This window comes from Anastrepha obliqua, chromosome 4 (assembly GCF_027943255.1).
Source record: "Anastrepha obliqua isolate idAnaObli1 chromosome 4, idAnaObli1_1.0, whole genome shotgun sequence".
NCBI classification, from domain to species: Eukaryota; Metazoa; Arthropoda; class Insecta; order Diptera; family Tephritidae; genus Anastrepha; species Anastrepha obliqua.
This window is the reverse complement of record NC_072895.1, coordinates 120,575,384-120,595,592: the sequence shown is the minus strand read 5'-3', so window position 1 is coordinate 120,595,592 and position 20,209 is coordinate 120,575,384. Positions and strand designations below refer to the sequence as shown.

The 20,209-nt window shown below is 34.7% G+C and overlaps 3 protein-coding genes across 5 annotated transcripts; all 3 read right to left on the bottom strand.

Annotated features, from left to right (window-relative positions):
• Positions 1-741: 741 nt before the first annotated feature.
• On the bottom strand, positions 742-12,638 carry LOC129244916 (V-type proton ATPase 16 kDa proteolipid subunit c). Of its 3 annotated transcripts, none has more exons than XM_054882822.1 (4): positions 12,499-12,638; positions 11,174-11,300; positions 2,209-2,398; positions 742-2,113 (listed from the first exon to the last, which is right to left on the bottom strand). In XM_054882822.1, the coding sequence occupies exons 2-4, from the start codon at positions 11,253-11,255 to the stop codon at positions 1,909-1,911; spliced, it is 477 nt and encodes a 158-aa protein (XP_054738797.1). In that variant the 5' UTR covers positions 11,256-11,300; positions 12,499-12,638; the 3' UTR covers positions 742-1,908. The 3 variants fall into 3 exon arrangements, with proteins under 3 accessions (XP_054738797.1, XP_054738798.1, XP_054738799.1); XM_054882823.1 differs by lacking the exon at positions 12,499-12,638 and adding an exon at positions 11,548-11,664; XM_054882824.1 differs by lacking the exon at positions 12,499-12,638 and adding an exon at positions 11,357-11,512.
• Positions 12,639-15,390: 2,752 nt separating this feature from the next.
• On the bottom strand, positions 15,391-16,797 carry LOC129244914 (equilibrative nucleoside transporter 1-like). The gene has a single exon (XM_054882821.1). It carries the CDS (start codon positions 16,652-16,654, stop codon positions 15,425-15,427), a length of 1,230 nt encoding a protein of 409 aa, XP_054738796.1. The 5' UTR covers positions 16,655-16,797; the 3' UTR covers positions 15,391-15,424.
• A 277-nt stretch (positions 16,798-17,074) lies between these two features.
• On the bottom strand, positions 17,075-19,971 carry LOC129244913 (heat shock protein 75 kDa, mitochondrial). The gene is made up of 8 exons (XM_054882820.1): positions 19,695-19,971; positions 19,286-19,632; positions 18,869-19,220; positions 18,623-18,804; positions 18,392-18,560; positions 18,243-18,312; positions 17,487-18,179; positions 17,075-17,410 (listed from the first exon to the last, which is right to left on the bottom strand). The coding sequence occupies exons 1-8, from the start codon at positions 19,822-19,824 to the stop codon at positions 17,236-17,238; spliced, it is 2,118 nt and encodes a 705-aa protein (XP_054738795.1). The 5' UTR covers positions 19,825-19,971; the 3' UTR covers positions 17,075-17,235.
• Positions 19,972-20,209: the final 238 nt, after the last annotated feature.

Here is a 20,209-nt window from a genome sequence, read left to right as displayed (position 1 = left end):
AAAGAAATATAATATAATTATTATTAATAATAGTTCTTACAAATTGAACAATAATTAAAAATAAAAACACATATATAGGGACTTAGTTACAGTGTGTGTGTGTGTTGGCGTGTGTTTTGATGTTTTTGGGTATATCGATGTTGTTTCAATTATTCCTTTATTTTGCATAGATGTGTGTGTTTCCTTTTTAGATGGCTGTTGGTTGTAAAAGTTCGTCCTTTTGTTATTTTTATAGTTTTATAGTTATTTTGCGTTAATTTTGACGAGCAGTTGTTCGTTCTCAACAATGTGGTCTTCCCTTCAATCAATGCAACAAAAAGATATCATGCGAACCGCAAACGAAGATGTGGAGTGTAGAGTATATTCATAAGAAAAATTGTACCGCCTAAAAGTAGGCTTGAAGTGGTGGTTACAAATTTTTGGGCCGCATATAGTTGCTGCTAAACAACCTTCTCTTCGATGTGTGTGTGTGTGTGTTGTTTATAATGCGATGTACGCAAGCGTCCCGTTGAGAAGTGTGTGAATATACCAATAGAAAATCAATAAATTTTACGGTTCAGTGTACTTTTTGTCATGATCACGCCCCACTTTTTCCAGCATCCAAATTGCAGTCGCCTCAGTTTTCAGTTAAGCGTTCTCATTTTGTTGTTTATGGTGGTGGTGGTTTTATTCATTTAATGGTTGTCTTTGTTGTTGCTTTGTTGGTGGTTTCTCACTAATTATTTAATATTTTTAACTATATACTGTTTCTTTGTTTGCTTTATTTAAGTTTAATTAATTTTAATATTAATTTTAAATTTAAATTTACATGTACATTTTATTTAATAAGTTTGTTGGTTGGTTGATTCCATTCCCATTTGCTTTTTAAACTTTTACTGCTTTTGGTTGTAGTGTTTTTGCTTTCTTTCTACTTTGAATACGCAAGTTTTTCTTTAAATAACAACAATAAACGTTGTTGAAAATATTTATAATTATAATTACACAAAAAACAAAAAAAGAAATATCAGAAAAAACATTAACAAAAAAGAAAATCGTTGTTAATATAAACGCAAAAAACGCGAAAAGAGAAAGTTTTTTCAAATCTTACAGCAGAAAACGTTTTTTTTTCTTTTTGTTTTTTTTTTTTTTAACAAAATACGGAAAATTAACAAAAAAACAATTGGCAGCGTCGATTGTTGCGATCTAACACGCTTTGAGGTAACCTACTAGCGTTGTTATTTGTAACGATTTATGTGTTGAAATATTAATAACATTTACGTGGTTACTTTGCTTCCTTGCTTTCATCGCGGCGAAAAAAATAGACCCAATCTTTCTTTTTAGTTTAACACTTGGTTACTTTATGTATATACAAATATAAATTGTTGAGTTTTTGTTGTTGTCGATAATGGTCTTAGCTCCCCGAAAATAAATTAAAATCACAAAGTAACGTAACATAAATAGAATCAAGCTGGGTAATGGTAATATAAACATACATAGAGACGAAACAGTTTTTTGGCTCGACGCATATCCCGCTGCATAATATCGAATGTTGCACATTTTGTAATTCAATATTTGTGCAACGATTCATCTCTTCCCTTATTCGATGTTACGAATATTTCAATACTAAACCAGCCATTCATTTGTTGAATTTTTTCTTTGGCTCTGTGCAACCAATTCTTTCAGCTTTGGGAGATCAGCTACTGCTGTTTTCATCTTTGCTTGACAGCTGCTTTTTCTGTAAATCTTGTTGGTGATCTTTCTCGCTTCCACTTTGTTTTTGGTTGTTGCTGCGTTTATATTATTACAAATTTCTTTGATGATGTTGCTTGTTGCATTTTAATGATTGTTTGGTTGGTTGATTTGTTTGCATTTTGTTGCTTTATTTGATGTGGATGTTGGATTTGTTTTTGTTGTAATTGTTGAATTGATTTATTTTGTGTACAAGTAAATGGCAACAATAAGACCGTACAGACCCAATACTTCAGCGAAAATAAGAATCAAAATCATACCGACGAACAGACGCGGCTGTTGTGCTGTACCTCTTACACCAGCATCACCAACAATACCGATCGCAAAACCGGCCGCTAAACCAGAGAAACCTACCGATAGACCGGCACCCAAATGAATGAAACCCCTGGAGGACATTGAAGAGAAATAAAAATAATAACATAAATATGCCGGAATAAACGGTCTGTAGAGTTGAGCAAGTTAAAGCGCACTATAACTTACTTGAACAGTGAGTAATCTGAAGGTTGTTCCAAAGCACCAGCAATAAGGACAGCTACGACCAAACCGTAAATGGCAATAATACCAGCCATGACAACGGGAATGATGGATTTCATGATCAATTCTGGTCGCATCACTGACATGGCAGCGATACCAGTTCCTGATTTGGCGGTACCATAGGCGGCTCCCAGAGCTACAAAAAATACGAAGGATAGAAATAATTTAAAAGCTCTATTATACTCGTATATACATAAATTCAAGAATTATTACAGTCAAAGGCACTTTTTTAAGCCTTGAAAAAGTACGCAAACGGGAAGAAAGCATCGAATACAAATTGTCTAAAATAATACGTATGGTTTTGAGTTGGACCTACCTTCAAGTATTCGTTGGCAAACGCACAAATCTTTTTACCAATTCAGGTACTTTAGTTTTTGAAAAAACAAAAAACAACAACTTGAAACAGAGTTATAACATTCGTACCTCTAAAGGCCCACTACTACGAGGCCCTCTGTTCGATACAGAAATGAAAAGATCAATTATATACAATTTGAACAAAAGCAATTTAGTTGTTGTTATAGCTGCTTAAACATTCCCCATACATGCATGGGGAATGCTGCTGAAGTGACCGTAGATGTGAATCCGGGTCGTTCTGTTACTGTAAAACCGACTGCCGTGGGAAACGGCTAGTGAAGGCTGGCTAAATAAAAGTTTACCCTAGAAAGCCCTACATATTTAGGTCAGATTTTTCACCAGTTTTCATCATTTGACACTAAAACGGAAATGGGTGTATTAGTTATCCCATTCACACTTCCCTTTGGCATGCTTTCAAGTTGTGCAAATGATTTGTTTGAAGAAGGTTCTCCTTGGATTAAATAAATGTTTTGTAAAACAAAAAAAAAAACTTGAAATTATTTTTAAAAAAATTTGCTTTAGAACGCATCATAAAGCTTGTTGTGGTTAAAAGCAAAAACTTAAGTGGCCAAAATGCCGAATCAATAATTCTTAATGAATCAGGCATTAGGTACTAAGGTATTTATTTTTCGGCACTATACAACTTCTTCCAATTACCGAATTCATTTTGGTCACATGACAGGCATACAATTAAAGAAAAAAGCTTGCGCAATCATTAAGCAACTCCTAAAACAAACAGAAGTGACAAATGAAATAGTAAAATAAAAACTTGAGGTACTGGTAACTATTTATATATAAGTAAGTAGTACAAATACAAACACAGATATCATACTTATACTCGTAAAGCAGATACGAGTGTACTTGTTTGAATAGAGATAAGGTCGCCTCAATTTGTTAAAAAAAAAGCAGAACCGAAGTGGCTTTTGAGAAATGGCAGAAAAGCTGTTAAAAAAAATCCCAAAGAAATGCCTGAAATTTGAAATGTCTGTGCCTTTGCCTCTGCAAAAGCGCATGATTCAATAATGAGAGAGTTGGAGACCAGAGTAAGTACTGAAGTACAGATTTACCTTGCAAACCAAGATAAGAATGCAATGTTTTTGATAAGCATTCACTTCTAGAAAATCATAAAGCAGTAAAATTAAGAATGAGGGACTTCCAGAACAAAGCCACAGCAAAATTGTTCTCATAAAAAAATAAGGAATATTTTGTATTTAAAATAAACGAATGAATCATCGATTTTATTCGGGTAATTTTTCTGCGACCAGATAATAAATGCTTGCTTACGAGCATACCAATGAATTCAGAAATTCTAATTAAGAATACGCGACCGCATATATCGGATAAATGTATATATACATATCGTATATGTATATAAAAATCTTATAAAAAATGAGAAATAACCGGTTACAGCCAATAGCGAGAAAACACAACAAATTAATTAACGTTGCACAAACCAGCCGCTGAGCGAACGTCAGTAGACATTCAAAGCTTGAAATATAGCTGGCAGCCGAACAAAAATACGCGTAAAATGGAGTTGAATATTATTTACACAGATAAATAAATGTATATACATATATGTATATGTACATTCAGCAAATATCGAGTGCTTATGTATTTACAATATATATAAAACGACATTAATATGTACTGCTAACAAAATTAACTCAGCTTGAAGGACATTTTCCCCAATTGGAACATAGCATCGAACAAATATGTACACACATACATATGTATGTACATATTGACAATGATCAGAAAACCGACATTTGATTTGCTTATGCCTCTCGCCTCTCGAACATACACACGCATTCACACTACCACTTAAAAGCGGAACGATCGCAGTATTTACGTGTGGCGTATCACTAGTTGCCAACAACGCAGGGTGAAGTTGGGAGTAAAAGCGACAATAACAGTCAGGTAATCATGAAATATAACGACCGTCATGTGATTTCATGCTAATTATTAACACAAGCCGTGATAATATAATAGCAATTACGTGCGTACTTTTTGCTAGCTGTCAAAATTTTACGGAAAAGCATCGAAACTTATTGCTAGATATTGAGGGGTGGGAAAGAAAAAGCTTTGCACTTGACTGTTCGATTTTTGCTATGTACCTTGACATACCAAATGTGAGGCACACACAATATTGTGTTAACACATTTTCAAACTATGTATATTTCCTTTTTTGGAATAAGCTCTTATCGCGCGATCAAATCTAGATAAAATGAAACGAAGCCATCAATTATTCACAGAGAGAAAATATTGCAACTACTTCGAGAACTTCACCATTTTATCTAGTGCATTGTACGAAGAAATAAGTATATGTGTATTTTTCATGCATATTTTTATTGGAGGAATGCCACAATTGCATATAATTGAACTGATCTTCATACATAAGCAAACACTGAGTACAAGTACATCCCAACAAAAGCTGTCAATAATAAGCTGTACTGAAATGAATTGAATTATTGCATTGGGACTTCAATGCGCGTTTTTGCAACAGCCAGCCCAGTCTCTGTTTTTTGCTTACCGCCTCTACCATCACTAAATCACTTGTGCTAATACTACTAGAATCGCCGGTTTGTCTTTACAAAACCACACATAATCGTACATGTATGCATATACATACTATACATACGTGTTTGTTAGTCAGTAATATTCGTTTTTGAATAATGAAATTTGAAAGTAAAATTAGTATGTCAGTGGCACTTGGCTTTGGCCGTCGTACGAAACGACGAATAGCCTCGAAAAGCCAAGTTTTCATAACGATTGCACGGCAGAAGCTTAGCTTTTATTGGGTAGCGCAATGACTTTACTAATTGTGCGATTTATCGGGTTCTCTTATTCGAATAAGTTTCAAGTTGCCAATACCACTTTTTTCTTTTATTGAATATAATGTTTCAGGTCATATTTGTGCACACAAACAAACAGCAGAGTTATAAATTAAGCAACACTGCACGTGAAACCCGTTTGACTGGGTACAACCATTGACGCGTTCAAATTATATGAATTTTGCCGATGGATTTTGATAAATTTCTACTTATGAAGGTAGCTTTAATTATTCCGGCTGGAAAAGGTACGAATTCACTTTATGTGCATTTAGCAAATTTCACTTTAACTCTACTCAATTGCCTCTTAACAAATAGATGACAAGATCAGCGCAGTGGGTATTTAAACCACATTGTTTGATTGTAAATATAGATAAGAAATAAGAACCACTTTTCGGAAGAATTGAAAAATGTTTATTAATATTTAGGATGTTATTTAGTAGAAGAAAAACATTCAGTAGAGCATGCGAATGCTATAGCGTCACTGCCAATCATGCTAGAATGTATCGACCAGTACTACGGCTATTATATAAAACAGTGTAATTAAGTAGTTATGTGTTATTTACAATAAAATATTTTTTGTTTATAGCTTTTGGGACACCATGAACAAGAAATGCAATATGGCATATATTTTTTTCCAATTCAAAAGTGGTTTTAGATTATTAGTGCTGAATGAATGAATTTACACACATTCCTCCAAATGCCCCTCCATTGTTATAAAAGTTTATTTGAGCTTCGTTTCATTCTTGCTTTGAATGCGTCCATGTGTGAATTCATATTTCCTTTGAGTAAGTGAATATTTAAAAATTAATTAGCGACTTCGAACTGCAAATGGCTTCACACTCCACAGCTCTGGTCAAGATATATTACAAATGTCCAAATAGCGCATAAGGCTTAATGAACTAATGAACTGATGAACTAATATTAATTAGTTGGAAGTCAAAGCAAATTATGTGATATGTTATAAGAAATCAAAATAGAGCATTAAAAACATGTTAATGTATTACAAAACAAACGGCAATACTATAACAACAAAGCTGCATTGAAACAGCCAGTGCATGTAAAACAAAAACAGGCTAGCGCACAACGGCAAAGGAAAAAAATCGGTGCCAATAAAACAACAATGAAACATACTTTTATTTTTTGCGATTTGTTTTAATAGAATTCATATTTAAAAACATTTTACGTCACAGTTGAGCACAAAAGCATACAGACGCACTAACGTTGCTTTTCGTATACCCAATGTAGAGAGTATAGTTAAAAACAGCAGACATAATAAAACAAACAAAAAAGTATGAAATGAAGGAGCACCGACAAAAAGCAAAAATCGTGCAAGAGAAAAGTAAATGAAAATACTACAGAATTTCAGCAAACGCGAGAGCTAATCTTATCAACACAGGAATAGTAAAATATTTAATATGCAAATTAACTGAGAGCCCACCAAGCTGAAGAAAAGAATGCAAGCATGAAATCGATAAACTAAAAAATAAAAATTTGCAAATGCGCATCATAATAAAAACCATAGATATACATATGTATGAATCTCATGAACAATTTAGAAGCAGGTGGTAGGTGGTACTTTTCATTTGGGATTCTTGCACATTTACGCTGTCACTATTTCAGTATATGAATTTGCACACGTTAAGTATGGCAAACATGGCGATGCTACAAGCGAATACACTTTTTGGACACTGTAAAAGTTATGCCAAAGTTATTCATTAAAGTTTGATTAAAAACCTTAGGGTTATTAAAACTGAACGAGAACATGAATTATGCAGTACATATGTATGTATTTGCACATATTTATACATAATATGTATTTATATGAATCGATTGGAATAAAAAGACGAATCGATTCTCCGACTTTAAATACGAGTCAAATATTTTTAAAGCACGCTGGCATTGAATTCAGAAAAAACACACATTCTTATTAGTACACACATGATAAATGAATTAAACAGCAATTATGTGTGTAGGTATATGCGTGTACGTACATAAATACATTTGAGCGATCATGTATGCCCGGCAATAAATTAAATAGAGTTGTGTAAAAGTGCCAGTGCGACGTGCGTAAGCATAGCAGACCTTTTCGTTTTCCCCTAAATGAAATATGTACGCTCTATTTCTATTGACTATATCTCGAATGATGACGTTTTTCTCTAACACACTGTATACGGATGCAACTGTATCCAACAATCCGAGAGAATGTGTCCAGAGCGTTGAGCAACGGAGGTCATTGTTATGCTATTCTGTACGTGCCTCAATGGCAATTTATTGCGAATTTCTCTGTTCTTCGAACACAAACCGGAGGGAGGCTATGAAACTTTGTGGACGACATACCTCCACACTTACATACGACTAAGATGAATGCTACAATACAAAAATAATGAAGATGAACACACGAGTTGCTCGCAAATTACGAGGAACGTATACAAAATTAAAAAGAGCGATCAACGCGTAAGCGTCTAGACATGCTGGCATAATATATATAACCCAAACATTTTCGTGGGCGTTGCGGTTTTTAAGCCAAAAAGAGTTGATTCTATAACTGCTCACGTATCACGTGCCAACTACTTAACAGTGGTGATACCATTCGAATTAAATGAATAACTTTAATTTATAAAAAAAACTTCAAAAGTACTGCAAACAAAACGCATATTGTAATTCTCATTGATGGTTCGAAAAGGGCGTTCGCTCGCGCTTTAAGCGATAAGAAAGTTAATAATATGAGACACAACTATAAAGCAAAACAGATGGCATGGCATATATAAATACATACGTAAAAAGTTCAATGAAACGAAACCTTTCAAAATTATGAGCACATAATATAACTCCTCTACAGATGAAATAACAACAGTATTAATGAAATAGATTTGCTAGGATAATTGAGAAAACTACATTCCTTTGTACGGAGGTAATTTTAAATTTTAGAGCATCATGCAAATAAGCATTGAAGATCTCCCATATGGTCAAGCGGCAGGATTAACCTCGTTTTTATCGTTTAAAAAACTTGATCCTCAATTATACATATGTATGTATATTTTTCATCACTTTTCTTCAGTTTTCACGATACTAAAAATAATTAGAAGTACTTATGAAGGATCGAGATAATAAGCTGAATTGAGGAAACAAAAAGCTTATTATATTCATTAAAAATAACAAAAACAAAAAAAATCATGTGCTCAACGATTACATCCGAAGCAGCTTTTGTTTGCATGTTTATGCATTGTGTGCATGTGAATGACTCAATTGCAGGGAATATTGAACGACAAAGAAAAAAGGAATGATAGTAAGCGAAGTAAGAAACAAAGCAAAATTCGAGTAAACGAGTGTGTGGGAAATTATAGTAACCTACGATAACAGTTACTCATGTGACTCGATACAACTGTATAACCTACCGAGACCAGGCAATACAAAATCGTTTTACGTAAAGCACGAGGAGACATGCTGCTTTTCTTATAATTCGATATCTACGAGTATTTTGCAACTTTAAAAAGCATTTCAAAAAATTTAATTATAAAAAGAATCTAATGGGATATTAGCATAAGGTTGTTAGCCAATGATCTATTATTGAAACGCCCATCTTGAAAGATATGAGTGCATGTAATGACTTCTAGTAGTAATGACTTAATATTCAATTAACTTTAGTAATTTTTCTATTACGTAAATGCAACTTAAAGAAGCATAACAAAATATAAATCTTGAGTCGGTCAACAAACGCCTACAAAGTAAATTAACTTTTTAAGAAAGGTGGGCAGGCGAAAGATGAAAAATGAGGACAAATGTGCATGTAATGCCAACTACAACACAGTATCTTTATCAAACATGGTTATCAGTTGAATTTGTTAAAATAAAGATTTAGTCATGTGATATTTGTGGAATTAAGGGTAGAAATAAGACGAGCAAGAAAACGAACGAGGATAGGCCGGCTCGATTACGCAAACGAGTCTCGTGACCAAATTGGTTATTTTTAATACCAACGGTTAATTTTATATAAAAATAAAAAACATTTTGAATACTATATTTGAGGTACTGATATTTAACTGACAGCGTATATTTTAAATATTTATTAACACAGTTTGGTTCAAACCATTACAAGCTTAAAAAATAGCCCAATTTTACTTGAATTTGCACATTTGTATGCAACGTTTGCTTTCTTATCGAGGGCCTTATGAAATGGCTGTGATATCAAGGATCAACACGTGACTGCTATAATGGGTAATGAAACATACTTTAAAATCTGTTTAATTAAAAAAATGGTTTATTTGTTTTTTACACATGTAAACCCATATTTATGCTCAAGGAATTGTACGCAATGGCAACGTTGTCCAAGGCAAAGAAACATGAGCGTGTCTCATGACTTTTCAGAATTGAACGGCATTGCATATGGTTGTGTGGGTGAGCACTTTGCCGTACGCAATTCATGCTTAACCTCAAATTTTGCACCACCCTCCACATCCAACGAACAAATCCACTAGCACAATTCCAACTGGTTTTCTATCAGTGGTTTTATTTATTGGTTAGTTGAGCTCCCCTTGGCGCTTATTCTATTGACTCATTATATCCCAAGAAAAATGCTCTTTTCTCTATCTTACTCTCTTGCTTGTCGTTTTCATTCAAATATCTGACAATTGGTTTTCTCTTTTTAACTTATACGAGAGCGCATGCAAATGGCAATTTAGAGAGCACTGTTGTACATGCAATACAAGCATGCAATGGAAGGGGATGCATATGACTAAATCTTAATAACGTCTTTCATTTTTCATTTTACTCCGTTCGATTCACAAAACCTAAATCGAAATTTTGCTAAGTGAATAGTAAATTTTTTGTATACCAATACTACTTTGGACTACTTGGCAGCCCAAAAAACTGTTATGTTATATGGATATAAAAGTCATGCGTGAAGAGTCTCACTTAAAGCCTTCTCTTATATACACATTACATTACTTTGTATAAATACCCCATTCAGCTTACATTACGTTTTACATCGCAAGCCAAGGATCCGCAACACTTTGCGTAAAAAAAATATGCTGCGAATTTCTCCCTTCCTTTTAAACTTCCGCAGTAGCCTTTCCCGTAAAGGTCAATGAGTATGATATTGGAGCAATCATTCAACCACTATTTCCGTACGAATTCAGTGAGAGAGAAACTTTCAACACGCAACCTAATTTCTTTCATCATACAGCATACCCTCCGCTCCGCCTCTACTTTCCTGATATCGTCCCACTATTAAAACCATTCTCATTTATGTGTATACATACGTATATATAAATTCTTTCGTCCTACCTCCCTGCCCTTTCACTGACTAACTATATACATACATATGTACATGCCTTACAAATTTCCTTCATTTTCCTTTCATCTATCTTTCTTTATCCATCTGCCAAAATTTGCTATTTTTTTATACTTTTCATATATATGTAATGAAAAGAAATCTTTGATTCAAATTTAGACATACCATATGCAATGTTTACCCGAGTTCCCTATTGTTCAAAGCCTTTTTAGTTTTGTTGACGTATTCCCTTTTTGCTATGTATACAGCTGCCACGGGATGCCTGCTACTAAAGCTCATCATGGCCATTGTCACCCAACTAAGGAACAGAAAAACTGTTGGCTGATGGCATTAATGGCCAAATGGTCCAATGCCTGTTGTAGGAAGGTAACAGTGCCGATACTACGTCTGACTGTTAGTGTGCCTGTATTAAATTTTTACTTTCAAAGTTACTTACCACTGAAAATAATGGCTGAGGCTGCTCCCATAACTCCGAAGAAGGGTCCGTAGATGGGGTTATCGCTCTGTGAATCAGACATGATTTCTGTTTTGTGGTGTATGTGCGGGGTGTTTTATAAGTTTTTCTACGAAAAAGAAAATTTATTTGATTTTTACGATAGGGCTTGCACTCGTTTTTTACAATTTTTTTTATTTCTTTTTATATTCAATTCGGTTCTTTTGTATGTGTGCTGAAGGGAGTTTCTGCTGTACTATTATTGCGAATTTATACGCAAATTTTCTTTCTTTAATATTAGTTTATTTTCTTTTTATATATAATTTTCTTGCTTTTGTAATCAAAGAAGGAATTTATAAATTTATTTGCGTTTTTACTTGATAGCACTTTTCAAATTTCAGAGCTCTTCACTGTGACTGCTGCTTGTCGACTACTGTTTTTGCCGTTTTCTCTTCAATTGTTTCGCTTCGTTACGTCTCGTTTTTTATTCTGTCTCGTCATTAACGTCGGCAACGTTGTCGTCACCTTCTGTCGTCGGCGTGTTCGTGCTAAAAGTACTATTTTTCGTACTTTCTCGTAGTTGTTGCTGCCTCTGTTTGTGTACCGCTGTATTTTACACTTTATCGAATTTTTATTCGTTACTACACTTGCCGATTTATCTTCGATTATGACTGCTGTCGCCTTATAGCCTGCAGGGCTGACTCTCAACTCAACAGAGTTCCTTTTATAAAACCAGCGGCACAATTAATGAAATAGCAAATTTACGAATAGAAAGTAACAGATTTAAAGAGAGTCTGTTTATCTGTTTTGCCAATATTCTGGAAGACAGATACAAAGAGAAATTGCAATACAGCAAGCCGAAAGGTTGTTGAAAAAATAATTTCCCAAATACAGTAACAGCAACAGTAAATATCAGTCGAAATTGATGCTGGTCGCTAGTGGTTATTTATTTTTACCACATTCGCATCGAGTCATTACTCTTTGAGTTCACTCCTGTTCAAAGCAACGGCGCTCCTTTTTGCCACTTTCTTTTTGTAGCCTTTCAACAAATGTCGTGGCAATTTTTGACGCCTCTCCTTGCTTGCGTATTCTTTCTAATTTCCCCTGCCAATCTTCAAAGTGAATCGACACTATCGTCTACTCTGAGCATACCATGTGGGCATACAAAGCACTTTTCAGCAAACATTACAAACTAAATTCAATGAACACCCTTCACTTTACTTTATTTCATTTTTTTTTAACTTTTCGACTTCAACACACTACGCAGACCGTAAATATTGTAAGTTTTTTTTAATTCTTCACAAATTACACATTTTTCCATCACTCACTTGACTAACTTGTGGTTAGTTTTAGGCCTTTCTTGGGTCTTGACTGGTAACTGCTGCTAAAGCGTAGGAGTTCAAATAAGAACTGGTCGGTTCGGTCGCTGGCAACACTGTGAGTGATTTTTGATTTCTAATTTCAGTTCCTGCACTGAACGGAACGTCAAACTCTGTCCTTCTGTTCTTCTACCCGTTGTGTAGCGTAGCGTTGTCAACTCCCAATACACATCAGCTGTCGCACTTAACAAACACAACTTTTATAGGACTATGCTCTTCACACCCATTTTATTGCCGCTTACCAATGGATATAGTTGTTACATTCACATGATTACAAATTTGGTCATATGACTAGAGAATTTAGAAGCAACACTGGGTTGGGGTAAGGGAACGCTGAGCAGTAGAAAATGTCACACGCGCATCATACTTAATGCACTAGGATGTGTGTATGTTTGTATACGAACAAAAATTCTCTCATCGAACTGCGCGTGACCACTAAAATTTTAATTTCTCAACGAATATCAACAAAGCATGAGCAATAACAAATTCGATATTCAAACTGCAGTTTTTCAAAAGGAATGCATGTTGTAACATTAGAAAATTTGCTCAAATTTATGCAATTTGTCACAATTCAAAGAAAAAATTTAATTGGTTGGAGGAACAAGTAAGAGGGGCATTGAGTACATTCACATGAAAGTAGTAAAGAGCGCTCAAAGTGCCGAAGCACGTGAGAGCCATTTCCTACATTTTTCTCTTTCTATCCAAAACAAATGCGCGTTTTTGTATCTGTTTCATTTTAAATGTTATATGCTCAATCAATTTTGACAGCTCACGTGAAGCTGGGTTGCATTTTCTAATAGTTTTCCGTCAGATTTTCGTAGCCAAGCAAATGTTGGCTATTTTTCCAAAAAATATCTGGTCAATCATAAGTTCGTGCGTATTTTACCCATAATTTCACTTTTGTACGATTTTTGCATACAATAAATTATTCTCAATGTTGAGTGGCACGGGTCATCTCGGGTGACCTAAGTGTCTTCGCTTCCACGAACTCTGGTCACCCTTTTGGGACCCACTAAAAACCCCGACTGGGATGTTTGCCAGAGGGCTTCAAACTAAGAGGGGAACCCTAAGGTCCAAACCTGATTGAAAAATAATCTAAAGGGATAGTGGGAACCTAAAGGTGTGAAATGTGATAGTGGGAACCTAAAGGTGCTTCAATGACAAAACATAGAGATAAATATTTATTATTATTATTAACATAGGGTTAATAACCCATATAATAAAGAATAAAACGTGTGTAGGTATTTTCAGTAATAGCTTTATTTTAATCCAAGTGAATCTTAATTAATCTGTTTTATTTTTATTGTAATGCTTTATGATACTCAATTTTTTTCTGTTTCATTACCTGGTGAATGGCAATACAAACAATTCTGATGGTTTTCCAACACGGGAACAGGCAACATACAATTGACAATGTGAGAAACATGGGTTTTCTAGATTAATTAATGTTTGTCTTTTGTTATTCTTAACAAATGTTTATCTTCTGTTCTTCTTAAAATATGTCTGTGTTTTTTTCTTGTTAACATATGTTTGTCTTTTGGTATTCTTAAAATATGTTTGGATTTGTTCAGCCCTGCATGATTATTCTTAGAATTTACTTAACTATTTTTAATTTATTATTTGTGAATGAAATCATTCCTTAAGGGGTAACACCACTGTAGAAATTTCAAAAAATTGATTTTTTTTTATAAGCTTAAAAAATTCTTTGAACCTTTTTAAATACAGAACAAAAAGTTTTATACGTTACCGAAGTTTATTTCATAAATATTTTAAGCTTTTAACCAAGCGTTAGTGACTGCTACCTAACGACTTCTCCAAATTTCCAAACTTTAAACGCGTTTTTCTCAAAACACGTTTTCTGAAATTGGCACGCAGCATAACTCAAACAATTTTAAATATTTTTAATCAGGTTTTTCACTACGTCTGTATAATAACCTTCTTAAGAGAAGAGCGTAGGGGATTTTCGATAAATTAATTTAAACGATTGTTATAATTATTTAAGTGCCGTTTTTTTAGTCCAAAATAGAGTTTTTTCCTTCAAATGCTTGCTAATTCCACAAAAATAAATATTTTTTAAATCCCCTACGTGTTTCTCTAGCTATTCTTATCTAGATTAAGAAAAAAAATGTTTCTTTGTTCCAGATTAAAATTTGCACCCTCTGTGCTGCGTGCCGCGGAGCTCCTTCAAGAGAAACCACATTACAAAAATGTCTCCAATGCCGCCATTTTGTAAAATTTTTCGGTCAAACTTTGTAGTTTTGTATTTTAGTATATAAGTAATAACTTCCCAAATCAGAGTGATTGTTTTCCCTTTTCTTCTATACAAAAAAATTCTTTAAAAATCGTGTTTATTTTACGCGTGTACAGTGGTGTTACCCCTTAATTCGTTCTGAAAGAATATTGCGAGGCCAATCAAATCTATAGCTCTTACATTTTTTTGACTTTTCAATTTGGTCGGGTCCTTGATATTATCACTTCCAACGCGAACACGGACACACACGAACGCGCAATATTTGTATGGGGGAAAAGGGCTGTTTTAGGGGTTTCCTGGAAATTATTCGAATTTTTCTCGCCGTAAAAACCATCCTTGGACTTCAAGGAACATTTAAAAAAAAGAATTGTTAAGATTGGTCCATGCGTTGTTGAGTTATGCGCTTACCAACACATTTTGCGATTCATTTTTATATTATAGATTCTCAAGTTATTGGGTATATTTGGATGATTCTCCAATTGTTTAATTATTGCTGGAAATAAATTAGCTCAAATTTGAACTAAATTATTTAATATTTCAATCTAAAAGTTTGTCAAAATTGTATTTATTTATAAAACCGTATATATACATTTTCACTTAGGATTTTCATACAAATGTTATATTTTAAACTAAGTAAGGAGTCAAGAATGAAAATAAAATACCGCAGAATATTCCACTTATGAGCATTGCCCCAGCAAACATTCCAGCTTTGACTTGGTATTTTGGCTCAACAGTCTGTGGTGCATACATCATCGCCAAAGCACTGAAATAACCAGAGGTATAAGACATTATGACGGCGATTATCCAGTAAACCCAATCATTGCCTATAAGAACTGGCAGGTGCCTCTCAACATTGAGGGGCAAATAATTACAGAACAGGAATAGCGGTAAAAACACCAAGCGTGAAGAAACAGCTATGATCAAATATTTTGGTCCAGGCCATTGAATCCAATACGATGTCAAACTTCCAAGCATTGCAAATAGGTTAAAAGTTAAAAAACACGTATACTGAATAAACATAATAGGATCTTTTATGAAGAAGTCCGGCGATGAGACCTTGATATCGGAATGCACAGCAGGAAAAACTGCTAATGTTACGAAGAAAAGCATGAAAACATTGTACAGTTGCATGGATGCTGTTTTAAAGATAGTCCAATATGGTATTTCCGAGTTTTTTACACCTTCATCGTCGTCTTTTTTTCTTGAAAGTTGGTTGTATATGAAGAATTTGTTTAGTGGCAATGCAAAAAACGTGTCGAAGCACAGCAGTAAAACCACCATCGCTGTTATGAAGTAATAGATTGCTGCTGTCCTTATTGTAGAAAATATGTAATTGCTCGCAATGCTTATTAAAGATACGAAGAGGCCGCATATATTGCACCCCAATATAACGCCGCCAGTGTATCGAAAGGGGAACGTTGCAACCATTCCGTATATGGTATTCTGATAAACAGCCGCAGCAATATTTAAGATAACCACACTAGCCATTGTTATCCAAAAGAAGCCTCCCGGCCAGCTTGACGAGTCGATCATGGCCATAACAACCGTTATCACGAATAATACCAACTCCACCAGTATGCTAATCCCCATTCGTATTGACAAATTTCCACCCAAGTTGAGGAATATATTTAGCCAGTTAAATACCACATTCGGAATTTGCGCTGCGAAGCCCATGTATTGGAGGAAATTCGCTGCATAATTTGAAGCACTCGTTGAGTTTGAATCATTTTCTAGCTTGTAGTCAACAAAATAGCTTTTAGCGGTAATGAACATATTCCATGGCATTAACGTCCCAATACCGTGTACAATAAATATTAATAGCACCAAATTCCATTTGTCTTTAGGTGGCTCCATTTTTATGAAAAGCAGGAATTTTTTGATAACCAGCAAAAGTCTTCGAAAGAAAAGCCAACAAAATAATTTTATTCAATTGTTTGAAATGTTTTCAAGAACTTCAAATCGGTCTCGCACACAGAAATCTAAGAATAAGCTGACTTGATGATGTGCAAGAATAAAATTTATTGTTCAAAAAATTAAAAAAAAAAATTCAGAAATTATAAAAATCGAATAGTCATGGTAATCTTTGGCTTGATATAAATCTATCTATCTATCATCAACAAAATCTAAAAATAGGTTAAACTTAGTGAGAAATACATATATACATTTACATACTCCGGAATAAAGCTCGTTTAATCATTTGATCTCCATTCAAGTTACATTTTACCAATCAACAAACATCACTCCCCTTACATATATTAAATAACATATGCACAATTCTAAATATTAAATTTATTCTGATTTATTTTATTTTGTACATCCACTATACTAAATGTTCCATCTTTTGTTTTATTTTCGTACCTACCAAAAACAAGAATTTTTTTTCAATAAAAAAGTATGGCTAATATATTCTATTACACACACGTAAGCTACATTTTCTAATGCTTTTCTAAAGCTTTTGTCAATAAATTATTCATGGTGACCAGAAGCGTACGCGGATCTTCAGCTAATCCAGCGCCGACCATAGCATTTGCGAAAAGCTGTTGAGTAACCAATTCCGCAAGCTCAGGATCACTTGTACGTAGTTTATTCAGCTTCTTAATGATTTCGTGTCTATTAAGGAAAGGAAATATGGTAATATTACTGTCAAAATTGCGTTTCATAAGAAAGATTTATTTTTTATCATTACTTGGGATTTATCTCTAATTGTGGTTGCAGTAGGGCAAAGCGATTTTCTTCAGGCAACTGATGACTTTGGGTGCGGATAAAATGTCGTGCTGCAGCCATTTCTTCGACTGTAATAACACAGGGATGCGTGTCTAGGCGTGTTGTCACTTTTACATTCGCCACTTTACCCTTCAATTGCTCTTGTATCCAAGGCAAGAGTTCATCTATCTGTGAATGCAACAAACTACCTTCCCCGTAGTCAGTAATCTTTTCGGCTGTGCCATCCTCACGCATTTCTTTTTCAACAGATACTAGTTTTTTGCTTTGGAACGTACCCAATTGCATAAGAACCAGCTCATCGTAGGGCTCGTAACAGAACAACACTTCAACGCCACGTTTTTTCAAGCTTTCATAATAAGGAGACGATTCAGCGAGAATGCGATTTGGTGCAGCTAGATAATATATATCTTTTTGGTCACCAACATTAGTACAATAGTCTACAAGGGATATACGATTGCCATCGGCATTCTTAGATGATTCAAACCGCAAAAGTTTAGCAATGTTTTCCTTTTCATTGTGATCATTTGATGTAACAATTCCTTCTTTGAGAAATAGACCGTAATCCTTGTAAAATGCAGCATATTCTTCAGGTTGCTTATTGGCACGTTCCTGCAGAAAGCGCAATACACGACTTGCCAGCACGTTGGAAAGTTTTCTATAAAAATTATATACAATTTATTTTCGAGAGAGAAAATGTGAGTAACACTTAATCACTCACTTGATCAACGCGCTATTCTGTAACAGTTCACGACTTAGATTCAGAGGAATATCTTCGGAATCAACGACACCTGCAAAAAGTTAAAGGAGTAAATCAAGGTTCATGTTGATTGTAACATAAATATGTATTAATCGGTATCTATAATTAACCTTTTATGAATCGTAGCCATTTAGGTACCAGATTGTCGGTTTTCGATTGGATTAAAACTTTACGAGTGTAAAGTGCAACTCCCACATTGGCATCACGCGTCAAATCGAATAAACCTGGTTTGCCTTCAGGGAAATATAACAAAGCGCGTATACTAAGTGGTACATCAGTCTGAGTGTAATTGTAAAATTAGCAAATTTAGTTACATTTCAACTTGCACTGCTTTAAAATACCTTATAATGCAGCACAAAACGCGGCGTGTCAAAGGTATTACCAATGAATCGGTAGAATTCATTATGCTGCTCTTGCGATACATCTTTCGGTTCCATCAGCCACAATGGCTGAATATCGTTGGCGCGCTGACCGTTTAGGAAAATTGGTGAACCGACAAAGTTACTATACTTTTTGATCACCGCTAAATTTTTAGGTAATTATCGGTTAATTTTTTTTTAAACAATGGTTTAATATATTATATTAACCTCTAATGCGATCTTCATCGGCATATTCTCTGCACTCGGGTTTTAAATGTATGACAATTTTAGTACCATGTGACACACCATCAGCCTCTTGAATTTCGTATGATCCAGAACCATCGGATGCCCAACGCAATCCCTGTGAATTCACTTTCGAAGAGCGCGTAAATACTTCCACTTTATCTGCCACCATGAAAGCGGAATAGAAGCCAACTCCGAATTGACCAATAATATTTGATGGGTTTTCTGCGCCGCCACCTTCCTCTTTTATTTGCTCTAGAAATTTTTTAGAACCGCTACGAGCTATCATACCTAGATTATTAATAAGCTCCTCGCGCGTCATGCCAATGCCGGTATCCTGAGAAAGTATTTTTATTGAATCTCTTTCGTAATACATATATGAATATATTTACAACGTTTTACCTGAATCGTTAATTGCATCGACTGTTTTTCAGTAGCAATATGGATCTCCAATGGACGATCGGTAGCTTCGTAATTTTTCTCATTTTCTCCCGCTGTATGAACGGTGTAACGAAATTTTTCCAACGCATCGCTAGCGTTTGAAATTAATTCACGCACAAAGACTTCGTTTTCCGAATACAATGAGCGAGCTACAATATCCAAAAGCATACGTGTTTCTGCTTGGAATTCATGCTTATCAACTTCGCCTACCGGCTTTTCTGTTTGTCTGATTATTGTGTGAAAACGTGATTTTTCATCTACTGTCGCAGATGCCGATTCCGAGCTCACACATCGCGCGAATTGAAGACCTGCAAGATGGTGGTACTTAGAGAATTCTGATTTTCAATGTTTTCAAGGACAAATGGCTTACTATTTCTTCCCAAGTGTTGGTTCCACCGAAATGACCACCCCGTCTGCGGGCTACCGAGAGCACGCGTTGCATAACGTTGCACGTGCGCGGATGAATTGATAACACGACAGAGACGTGACGTAAATGACATCCTCCTTAAAATTTACGCTAATATTTACAATTTTTTTGTTGACAACTTTTATCCAAATATGAAAATCAAGTCCAGAATCCTCATTCAATTCACATGTGAAATTTTTCTTTGACAGCACTGTGTCGTCGTTTTACAAAATCAAATGTTTGAGGCAAATTCACAATAGACACACATAGACGGTGTGTTTTTTTTTTTAATAAGGGCTCCGATTTCAGCGGTCTGAAGTACAATTAAAGTAGCTATTCATAGAATTTATTTATTATAATCCCACATCGGTACCTTCTACTAAATGTGTCTTCACATCTGGCCAATTTCTGTTGGCTTTGTCCCGTTTTCTCATGTGTGCAACCTGCTGTCTTAGCATTTCATTTTCAAAACCGCATCA